Below are 12,075 nucleotides of genomic sequence, written 5' to 3'. Positions count from 1 at the left end.
GGGGGTTGTTAGAAAACACCACACACCAACCACAAACACATTCTGACAACACACTCTAGTAACATCCACCTCTCAGTAAAACGTATGCTTAAATCTGCTGTCAAAAGTGCTGTTTCCTCAGACAAGACGATTAGAATCTACTGAATCTCAGGACCTTCGGTGATTTTTGCATCAAACAGCACACACATGTATCTGTCCCGCTCGGCCCACATGACAAAAGGAACTCGCGTTGCTGTTAGCGCAAATTATTCATGCTACACACAGCACGCTGAGCCGAAACGGTCCGCTGCCCAAGGGACGCAAACCGAGAGTGACACAGCAGAAACACACGCGTGGGAGACAAATCTGCTGCCGTATTCCGTTACATAAGACACAGTGTGGCCTGGTGCGCCAGCTCCGGAGGACCGCAGGGTCAGTCACCTCTCTCTGCGCTGTCCATGGACACGGGGGACCTGGCCAGGAGTTGAGCCTGCAGGGTCTCAATCTCTGTGTTCTTGCACATGAGGAGTTGCTGGAGGTTTGAGATCTCCACCTGCGACAGGGAAGAGAGGGAGCGTGAGGACGAGAGGAAGGAAATATCTCCGTTATTAGCACGCTCATGAATAATAGATAGACACTTGTCAACGTTGGCATGGGATGAGGGAAAGGATGCAATGCTTTACCTACAAATATTCAGTCTCTATTAAGTCAGACACAATCTTCCCAACACAATATAAAGACTTATGCCCCCACATACCAAAACAAAATATACTGAATAACATAATAATACTTCTGTGTCAAAACCTGAAAACTACATTTTATTTCAGTTATATAACCAGGGCAGCAAACGTTGCTTTGGAGAATAGATGACCCAGCCATTCCTTCTCAACTAATTTGCATCTCAATATGTAGACCTGGACGAGACTAATCTGTATATCTCCACCTCTGGGGCGATGTTACATAAGCTCAGAGGATCCAGGTCAAGCATACAAGGCGTTGTGTACTAGGAGCGGTGTGTGTGCATGGTTCACCACAGGGTTACAGCGCACTGCGTCCTGCAGTAAGTCTCAAAAGGATGTAATCCTATCCACAATGTGTCCAAGCCTACAGCAGCTTCAAAGGCCGCACACAGCTCTCCAGCCATGTCCTGTAAAGGGACTGTCTCTTGTGGTCATGTTGGCTGGGGAGTTAAGCTTGTTGAGCATAGGCGTCAACAGGGTGTAGGCTATCGGTCACTTCGATACATGGTATCGCAGTAACATTAGTCACTACTTAACTTGAAAATAAAACAATTTTGTATACTTTCCATAACATCTGCAATTTGTTTCAGTTCTTAAGTGGCTAACAGCTATCCAACGTGCCATCATTTTCAGCCCATTAATCAAGGTTTTCTAAATTGATTTTGTGAAATTTCTTCTTCCGTGAGGTTAATACACAGGGACGGTACTATACATACATAGGTATGCATTTCTTTTTTATGACTAAAGCACGATCTAAGTCTGATTAGGCTATTGGGCACTGTGGTCAATACACTTTTTAAATTTTATAACTTGCATAAAACACTGTCCTGCGATTTATGTGGCTAATATATGGGACATTGAATATGGGACATGAACTTCTTCACAGTATGACACTGCATCACAATGGCAATGATACACACAATAACAGAAAGAGAAGAGAGGAGATGAGAGCTGGAAATGGCATGGAGGTCGACAGGAGCAGAAGCAGGAGTGGCATGATGTTCCGCAGACATAAAGACAGAAGGATGAGTGTGCACTGGGTGGAGGTGGAGGGGTTGAGGAGCAGGGCGGGGGCTAGAAGATGATGGGGGGGGGGGGGGGGGGGCAAGGAAGAGATGCATTGTGGGTAAGTGCACCTGGAGAGTCCTGCAGCGCTCCTCCCACTGCTGTCTCTCTATCTGCAGGTGCTCGACGGTCAGCCGCAGGCTAGCCAGCTGACTCAGCACCGACTGATAGCACATGTGCAGAGAGGAAGAGATCGACAGCTAGAGACAGACAGAGAAGCATGGAGAGATGAGGAGAAGAGAAGAAATAAGAAAGGAGAGATAGTAGTAGCAGCAGTAGAAGAATAAGAAGGAGGAAGAGGAGGAGGAGGAAGAGAAGGAAGACTAGTAGTAGGAGAAGAAGCAGAAGAAAAGGGAAAGAAGAAAATAAAGAGAAAGAAAAGGCTGAGAAAGAAAAGAAGCTAGCGACCGCCGAGACCACTTGTGGAGTCCTGCAGTGAGTTTCAGAGTACACTGAATTTCACTTCTGCACCAATAAACTTACTTTACTACTTAACACATGCACAGTAAACACGCAAATACAACAACGTGTGGAAACCATGACTCATTCTGGGGAAAAAAAACAACAGCATGGGAGAGAGATTAAAGTAAGTGGCAGTTAGCAGCCGCATCTGGGCATCTGAGAAATGAGAGAGAGAGAGGGAGAGAGGGAGAGAGGGAGAGAGAGAGAGACTTTTACGGAGTTTTTACTGATTTTACCTTGGTAGCTTTGAGCTTCTTCTCATACTGAAGCTTTTCGTCCTCCAGTTCGTCCACCTTGTCCTTCAGAAGCCTCAGTTCGGTCAGCAGGCCCTGCAGGGGTCACACACACACACACACACACACACAGACATTAGCACTGACCACAGGTACTTAGACCACCAAGATCCAGAGTGTGCCATGTTTAAAATGGTTTCTAGCAGCATTTTGTTCACTTTATTTGTAGCTGCATTTTATGTTATGGTAATATGCTATGACCAGAAATGGTCAAAAATTGTATCTGGACAATTCCGGCAAAACTGTCCCATCCATGACGGCAACACACGCCATGGTATTTAGTTGGTGTTATGGATTTGATCAGTTTTGCGTGGAATTGCCCATCTCTCAATATATACATCATACATATCTCACTCCACAGTAAATGCAGTGTTACAGCAGGCCAAATAAAATCCAGGCAGTGAAGAGTATTGTATTACAAAGCAGTGTCTGTTTTGCAACGTGTACTGAGGTGGGGTGATTGGTCAACCTCAAGTGCTCTGAGTAGCCTTATGAAATGCACTAATCACTCTGCACACACACAGACAAAGCGCATGAGCAACATTAAATCCCCTTCATAACCATGCCACTCTGACATGCATCTTGAATAACGTCATGTTACACAAACTGCCAGAATGACAGATCTTTTTGTGACAGATCATTTAAAACAAACTAAGCCCAAAGCCTAAAGGAAAGAAGATGCATTTCGCAACATATTGCAGGTTATTCAATTAGTCTCATTCATTCACGCCACAAGTTTCCATGTCACTATTAGAGACCGCATTAAAGCCTATTAGCCCAGATGAAACAGCTGCGCGCATCCCACATCCAGCGGTGGGTTTTCCCTACACTCTGCTCCGTGTCTGGAGCTCCAGGACTGGGAGCCACGCTGGCACTGCTGGCCTCCTCCTCCGCCCCACCGGCAGGGGCCTCAGCTGGGATACCGCCGCCGCCGCCATGGCCCTCCCCGTCAGCTGGCCTCTCAGCCACAGGATCTTTTTTCCCCCGCGCTTTATCGGTGAGCTCCTGCTGGATCCTACACATCTGCTCCTGGAGCTCACTAATCAGATTCACTACACTCTGTCAGAGGGAAAGAATGAGGGAAAAAAGGAGAAGGAGAATAGACACATATCGGAAAGAGATCAAAAGGCAGGGAGGAAACGGTAAAGAACGAGAGAGAGAGAGAGAGAGAGAGAGAGAGAGACGAAGAAGGAGGAAAAAGAGGGAAATGAAATTGAACACAGAAGGAGAACATATGCATGACGTGCTGGGCTTTGAGTGTATACACTGCTTCCATGTGGTTTCTTCTCTGGCACGCTAATTAATGGGGGTTGGGGGCAAAGCTTTCCCTTTAAGAGGGGGCCCCTGTTTTCTGACTTCTGTCACTCACAGGGCTTTAAGGACGGAATATTTAAGGACCATACCACCATACCATGTGCGTCATGGCCAGGCATATTTAAAGGGGCAAACGAGGCCGCAATGAGAAAAGCTGCACTGCCTAGTCTTATGAAAACAGCTCAGACCAGCACGGCACGCAGCATGCTATACTATGCCAGGGTAAATATGCCAATGACCCATTTCGCCTTCCCTGAGCATGGTCATATAGCAGTATTAAGGACATCTGTCCACTTGCCAACAGACTACTTCCCTTTTTCCTGGACAATATGGAGGAGCCTAATGGCCAACTTGGACCAAGATGCGTGTATGAAGTATGGTCTAGAAATGCTGCCAGGACGACTGCTTTTTATAAACTAATTTAAGAGACATTAACGAAATTGTAAACAGTGGGAGTGCAATTTGCTGAGAGTAAACAACGAGAGAATGCTGTCTGGAATACGAGTAGAGGAAGTCTGCGATGATACTTGAGGAAAGAGAACATGCCGAAAGATATGTCTGTCACTGTGTGCATGCTATCTATAGTGTGCTAGTTCGGCTGGGTCCTGATTTAGGGGCATTTGCAGAGTGATCGAGAGAGAGAGGGAGTGGGGCAGGGAGAGAGAGAGAGAGAGAGAGAGAGAGAGAGAGAGAGAGAGAGAGAGAGAGAGAGAGAGAGAGAGATGCCAGTGGAATGTTCCAACCAGATTTCTGCCATTCTTTCTCGCTGGATAAAGCCCAACAGCTGACATAGAGGCAGGCAGAGTGTGTACACACCGTTCAGTAAAACGCAGAATACAATTCAGTAGGATAGAGATCCATATTCTCAGAACACCCAGCCTAAGGAGAACATGAAACCTGAGTCTTTTAAAACAACATGAAAGGAAACTAGAGATACAAAAACACAAGAATACTTTGGAACAGCCAGATATGTTATTTAGCTCTATCGGGTGTCTACATGGGGCTATAATTCACACTCAGTGTGGAAAGAGGTGCAAATAATCCTAAATCCATCTCAAACAAATGGGCCTGGAGCAAGTTCTTTCATGTGAGTTCACAGACAAACATTGAATGGTAACAGGAAACCTGCGTGTGTATTTGCATTCTCATAGAGGCTCTGGGCCCGGTTGTTTCCGCCTATCAATCGCTCATTAAATCCTCTTCAGTCTTTCCAAAGTGCACTTGTCACGGCTTCAGCAAATAGAGACTTGGACTTGAAAGAAAGATGACACCAAAGGCTAGTGACCCCCACAAACAAACACCCCCCACCATCTCCCATCCTCTTGTCCCTTGTTGTCTTTAAACATGTCATCAATCATTCCTGAACTGCTAAATGTATGCTTGTCCTCTGGGTGCCAATGTTCTTCGCCTTGCGCGGTCATGAGGGTAGCAAACCGACATAGCCATAGCCATGTCCACATTTCACAGCACCGGCGTGTGGACAAACCACTGCCTGTTTAACACTGCTAGTAAATATCCGCTGACAGGTTACAGTGGGGATTAACACGAGCACACAGAACGTTCAGTATTTCTCTGAACTCAAAGCACTCATTATACCTATGTAACAACATCTGTCTGCTCACCACAGCCATAACTGTGAACACTGGCATTACATGGCAGGCATAAGCAGCTTAGATTAACTTTTAAAATCCTATAATTAAAGACAACTCAAGGTTTTTGAAGGGATAGTCTCACGTGATTTGAGGTGAAGCTTTTTTTTTCATTCTGTGCTTTATTCATAAAATGAAAAGGAGTGATTTCACGGACACCTTCAATACCCTCCACAGACTCCAATTAAGCATTTCTGTCCAAGTTGTTTCCTGTTTGTCACAGAGGGGAAGCAAAGGCATGATATCTCACGATGATGTAGTCCGGCTGTGTCAATGCCCTCTGTCAACACTTCTCTGTTAGAGCCTGAATAAAGTTCCCATCATGAGACAATACTTTCACACAACAACATTGTTCCACTTCCCTTTCACCCTAATCTGCCCTGGTGCAGTGTACAAAGTTTCCATAAACAGAATTAACTTCAAACGTATAAAACATCACATCCTACTTCAAGACCCACCAGGGCCACAGCTGACTCATTTTGCGTGATTATGTGTGACTGTGTATGCGTGACTGTCTGTGTGTGTGTTTGTGTATGTGTATGTGTATGTGTATGTGTGTGTGTGTGTGTGTGTGTGTGTGTGTGTGTGTGTGTGTGTGTGTGTGTGTGTGTGTGTGTGTGTGTGTAGTGCACACGTGCACTTGTGTTTAGTACCTCAGCTTTGTGTTGACGTTCTACACTGTGGTTCTGTTTCTCCATTCCGGCAAGCTTCAGTTTCAGGTAGGACACCTCATCCATCAGATCCAATTTCTGGGTCTCCAAAGAGGTCCTGCTCAAGAGCTCCTGAATGGAGTGTCCATGGACATGGACACACACACACACACACAACAGGGCGATAAAGCACAGGTCTGAGCAAAAAATCCACAGTCCGGCGGGCACAAAGTCCCCTCAAACAAACTCTGACTTTTCAGACGTGGCTCCACACACCAGCTAAATATACACAAGTCTCCATGAGCTCTATTTTTACTTCCTCTCTCACAAGCTGACACATGAGAGAGAGAGAGAGAGAGAGAGAGAGAAAGAGAGAGAGAGAGAGAGAGAGAGAGAGAGAGAGAGAGAGAGAGAGAGAGAGAGAGAGAGAGAGAGTACTTTAGGAAAAGCTGCTGTTCTATCTGGATGGCTCACAAAGACAAAAAACCCTTTTCTTGTGAAACAACAAACAATTTAAATCACACAGGATTTAAGGACTATATGCTCATCCCCACCTAGAGAACAGCACAACGCAAGTTTCATCCCCAACTTCTTAGATAAGATCAGGCCACCTCTGAATGCAAACAGCTGTCTTAACACTGTGCTTTTAAGGCAGGTGCAAACTTGCATTAAAATGACTTCAGGACACCGAGTGTAGTCCTTCTGGAGAAGGGAGAGAACTGCGCCTCTGCAAAAGCCCACATGGAAAATATTAGCGCTGTGTCACTGGAACCAGATTTTCTCCTGAAGGCCAAAACCTCATAATGACCACATCGCAGGCTAGCGCAACTATATAAAGCGTCTCATCAGCCTAGTTCAGTCTGTTGAATCAATCAGCACGAGGGGCTTTGCTGAAAGAAATGAGTATAAAACTTAATAATCTTGCTAGCACACTTTATAATGTGATTAAACTGCTTGCCGTGTCACAATTACTGAAAAAAGAAGTACACCACCAGCTATGCAAAACCACCAAGTGCACATTTTTCCTACCTTTTCCAAGCAAAATAAGTTAGAGATTATTTCTTTCTGAGCCCAGAGAAATCCATGCACGGATGAGGTACAAAAATCTTGGATGCAGTCTAAGGTAACTGATGCTAATCCCAAGAGAGGTGACTGGTCAGTTCTTCAGAAGACAGGACGGTGTCGTCCTCTCTCTCTCTCTCGCTCTCTCTCTCTCTCTCTGCTTCACTCCTGGTCTCTCTTTCTTTCTCTCCCTCCTTCACTCTTGCTCTCTCTATCTATTTCCAGTCTTTCCGTCTTTCTACACACTTCTCTCACTATCATTCCGTCTCACTCTTTCACTCCCTCACGCTGTCTCTCTGTGCTTTTCTTCCTCATTCTCTCTCTGTCCTAATGAAAGAGGGATGTTTTTCTCTCTTCTCTCTCTCCTTTCCACAGAGCTGCGGGGAGTGTCTGACCCTTCTGGTTGGAGGCTGAGGATGGGAGGCAGGAGCAGGAGCAGGAGCAGGAGTAGGAGCAGGAGGAGAAGCCAGAGCTCACCTGCGCCAACCACACAGACCAGACCGGGCACAACCCCAACCACACAACCCTGCTGCTGGAACTCCAGCACCCCTTGCTAAATATTTGGGTTGTCAAGGCAATGTGAAGCTCGGCTCTCTGGAATCCTTGCAAGGAATGGCCTCCAATGAAGAAGCTGGATCATAGATTTTTTTCCCCTTTTCAGATGTGAGCCATCTACTGCAGACTGGTTCTATTATAGAAAGTATTTTATTTTTGAGAGGGGGCAGAGAGAATCTGCTGCCACTATAGGAAGCTATTATTAGCTTAGGACTGGAGAGGAGACACTGTGGAGCAATCATTAGAAAAAATAAACCTGTTTTTCTTCTCCAAAGAAAACACCAGACTGGAGATTTACCAGGAAAGAAGTTTATTCAGAATAGAACCAAAATCAAAAGTTCCAACGCTGAAAAAATCATTTATTCGGCACAGCGCACCACCGCGGAGATCAAACGTCTCTGAGCTTTTGTTTGTGCTTTATGGGATTTTCCCTGTCCCTCTTAACGTTCAAAGTAGAAAATTAAAAGGCAGAGGCTTACAGTCTCACATACAAATACTGTAGGCGTACAAGCGATGGAACAGGGACTGCCGCTTATAGAGTCCTGAGAATTAGGCGTGTGAATCTTCAGTGTTGTTTGCACTGGGAAAGCTAGCAGGCTTAACCCCGAACACACAGTGCACAGAGGCTTAAAACAAGCAGTGAGAATGCCACCCCTCTCTGTGTGAAGCAGAGACAGACATGAAAGCAGAGTGGGAAGTTGGAAAGAAGCATCAGCAGACGTGCTTTCAAGTCAACGAACTCAAGAGTGAGAAAAAGAAGCTAAGCTGTTTGAAGCACAGGTAGATAGCAGAATGTGACGGGGTGGACCATACCTGTTGCAACATCTCCTCCGTGTTGTTGAGCTTGTGTTGGTGCTCCTCCAGGGAGCTCTCCAGGTCCCGAATCTTCTCCCCCTGGGCTTCCACTTGGTCAGTCAACACACTCACCTGGGTGCGGATATGTGGGAGAGTGTGTGAATCGGACCCAGTAAGTGTGGTTATTCCTTGTGTATGTGCATGTGTGTGTGTGTATATGTGTGTGTGTTATTCCTTGTGTATGTGCATGTGTGTGTGTGTGTGTGTGTGTGTGTGTGTGTGTGTGCGTGTGTATGTATGATGAGTAGCCAAGAGGGACCGGGAGAGACAGACAGACAGGCTCAAATGAGTGGCAGCCCAGACGTCCTGCCGACTAGGCCACACCTCTACCTGTTTCTCCTCTTTCCCTGGCCTCTTTTGACCCCACCTCTTCTCCTTCCAGGCATGCTACAATCTGCTGAGTAAGCACCAACCTGCTCTCCCTCTCACCCATACAGCACTGCTTGGCTACAGCACTTACCAGACTCGCCCGATATGCATCTAGACAAAACACTGGCAGAGGGCAGATTAGATAAAGGTAAACCTGCGTCGAAGGACTCCCCAGAGTCTAATTGTCCTTCAACTGCTGGCTGACTTTGTCAAAATCGGAGCGAGAGAAAACAATGGCTGTCTTTTAGCAGTCACTCACCACACCAGATTGCCTCCATTTTGACAAATTATCGGACTCTCTCAGAGGAACGTTCTGGTAAGTGGCAGAAAATTCACCACTGATGCCTCACAGCATCCAAGCTCACATGGGAGAGCTGTGTGATGGCAGTTTTACATTTGTGCGCCACACGAAGCATGGGCATAGCCTGTAACCCGCTGATCCACGGATTGAGACACAAACAAGACCAATAAGTAGTGTAGCTCGCTTCAGCTGAGTGCAAGGTTTGTCAAATCCTCAGGTCATTAGACAGTGTTTCCTCACTGGCCACACCAGGAGCACAAAAACAACAAAATAAACGTCTCCACCTCCCCACAGGTGCGCCAACTCCCCTCCTAAAATAAACACACAGCAGCCTGACATATTACATGTGAGGAGTGTTTACCACCAAACAGAGCTGCCTAGCGCAGGTGCCTCTGAAACCATGATTACAGCTCTTGAACATGTGACGGCACACACACACACACACACACACACACACACGCACACACACGTACACACCGTACACACACACGCACACACACACACACGTTTCCCCTGGCTTCCTGGCTCACTGACTGGGTTATATGATCAGGGTAGTGTTTATATTCATCACGCTAAAGACTGCAGTGAGATCGCATGACCGTCCGTCTTCTTCTAGATTCTGCTCATAATCAACTCACGCCACTCAGTTTCACCTGGATGTACTCAAAGGGGGTTCACGAAGGGTACGAGTGTAACTGCTACCAGAGCCACAAAACGCCCAACAGACCTGCACATTATTATTCTTTAATCTTCCAGGAAGACCTATACTATAGTCTTATTACATTTTAAACTATGTGATCAATTAGAGGAAGCTCAATGCACTCATGAAAACAAACAAACACATGCATATTTACAAAATACACTAACACAGCCATACTGTACACAAAAAGCACAAAACCGCCACTCAAAAAGAGAATATCTTACCTGGAGAACGAGTGACTCTTTGTCCCCTTCTAATCGAGTCAGGCGTTCTTGATAGTTCTCATTGTTCCCCAACGACTGCAGGTTCACCTGTAAAAGGAGACGACCCCCACTCTTAGTACTCTCCCCATGAACTCACGGCCAAGTCACAGCCAACGGCCAGGACCGGGGCAGTCTGAAGCCTGTGAACTCTGAAAGGCCCGTGAGTATGGATACAGTTACAGACCTCTGTGAGGGAGTAGAATAGGCTTGTGTGTCCTACAGCCAAGAGTCTACCATGGCGGTGCTCGCGGTGTCAGCAGTTAAACAAACACACCCGCTTCCCCCTGTCTGAGGGCACCTTCTCTTGGAAAAGCTCTGGGTGCAGATTCTAAAGCGCTCCATCCGACTTCTGTTACTCACCCTGGGCCACTGGAATTCCCTAAGAGGTTTACTTTCATACAGGTTTAATCTCTGTGTTTTTTCTTTCTTCCTTGAATGTTTAAATGCGAGAGGAATGTAAGGCCTTGTGGAATATGGCAGCAATGTGTGACATGCTGAGGATTTACTGCTGCTGGCCAATGGACAGAGCGAGAGAGAGAGAGAGAGAGAGAGAGAAAAGAGAGAGAGAAAGAGAGAGAGAGAGAGAGAGAGAAAGAGAGAGAGAAAGAGAGAGTGAGAGAGATAGCTTAAACCATGTTGTGTGGTGTAAATCAGGCAGAGATACAAAGAATAAAAGTCTACAAAGTCATGACTTCAAAGAAACTAAATGTCCTGGTCAACATGTTTGTTTTTCTCTCAGCCCAACACGTCCAGTAGGCAGTGGAGATAGCAGCATCAAGGTCATGGCTTTGATTCCTGTCAAGTCCAAATAATGATAAAAAGAACACCTCTCCTGCTCTGTCGATCCCTTTGATCATGAATGTCTGCAGAAGTCAGTACATGCAGAAGTCTTGCCTGAGGCTTGTTTTGCAAACTCATATGCAAGTCTGGTATCCAAAATCATTTCAATAACTTGTTTACGTTCATGACTTTTTTTTCAGCAAGTTAGCACATGCTAGTCACTGGATATGTGTGAGACTTGCAAGAGACCTATAATCTGTTACATAATCATGAGAAGGAGTTGCTGCTCCATGGCTATGCAATTAAAGCTAGGCCGGTTGCCCACAGTGATTTTAAAGGGCAGTTTAAGAGCACATAAGCAGACGGGTTCTCAGAGCTTCCTGAGGATTCCCTTTCAAAAAAGCACAATAAAAAAAACTCAGAAACAAACAAACAAACAAACACAAACACACATATACACAAACAAACACACCCAGATACACTATAAACAAAAGTTGCATCCACCAAGAGTAGGTTAATGGCATAATTTCCTAATAAACTCTCAGGAGACTGAGATTGCCGTCATATACTCGTCCATTCACTCATCATGCTTTACACTTCAGTTACTAAAGAATACATCGGTGCAGCAATCTCCAACCACCCACACCTCCTCCACATGAGCCAGGTAAGGTTGAGTCGTTGTGCTGTGACCCCTCCCTCTCTTCACCCTCGACTGATCTCTCTTAATGCTCTGATGGTCACACAGCATCAATCACTGCCACCACCAAGACGCAGAACAGGAAGGGCCAGGTCTGTCCAGCCAGGTCTGTTTGCCATTGTCTACGCTACACTACGAGCTGATACGGATGTACGCACACACACACAGACAGAGTGACTCACAGACTGGAGTTGTGCAACTGCAACACAACTCCTGGTGCTATTTGTGTGTGTAGCATGTGATTCACAGTCCAGCGTAGCCCATGTGGTTGGCGAGCCCCTCTCTCTTTCTCTCTCTCTCTCTCTCTTGCTCTCTCTTTCTCTCTCTCTTCTCTCTCTCTC

At 46.0% G+C, this 12,075-nt stretch overlaps 1 protein-coding gene across 1 annotated transcript in view; it reads right to left on the bottom strand.

Annotated features, from left to right (window-relative positions):
- The window catches only part of ppfibp2a (PPFIA binding protein 2a), a 35,757-nt gene that overhangs the window by 12,257 nt on the left and 11,425 nt on the right, over nt 1-12,075 (bottom strand). Inside the window, exons 4-9 of the mRNA XM_048262844.1 lie at nt 10,219-10,305; nt 8,583-8,696; nt 6,156-6,284; nt 3,368-3,598; nt 2,483-2,575; nt 421-532 (exon numbers count right to left, since the gene is read on the bottom strand). Of these exons, the coding sequence (XP_048118801.1) occupies nt 421-532; nt 2,483-2,575; nt 3,368-3,598; nt 6,156-6,284; nt 8,583-8,696; nt 10,219-10,305 (766 nt within the window). The remainder of the gene's footprint in view (nt 1-420; nt 533-2,482; nt 2,576-3,367; nt 3,599-6,155; nt 6,285-8,582; nt 8,697-10,218; nt 10,306-12,075) is intronic.

Source organism: Alosa alosa, chromosome 14 (genome assembly GCF_017589495.1).
Source record: "Alosa alosa isolate M-15738 ecotype Scorff River chromosome 14, AALO_Geno_1.1, whole genome shotgun sequence".
NCBI classification, from domain to species: domain Eukaryota; kingdom Metazoa; phylum Chordata; class Actinopteri; order Clupeiformes; family Clupeidae; genus Alosa; species Alosa alosa.
This window is presented reverse-complemented; position numbering and strand designations above follow the sequence as displayed.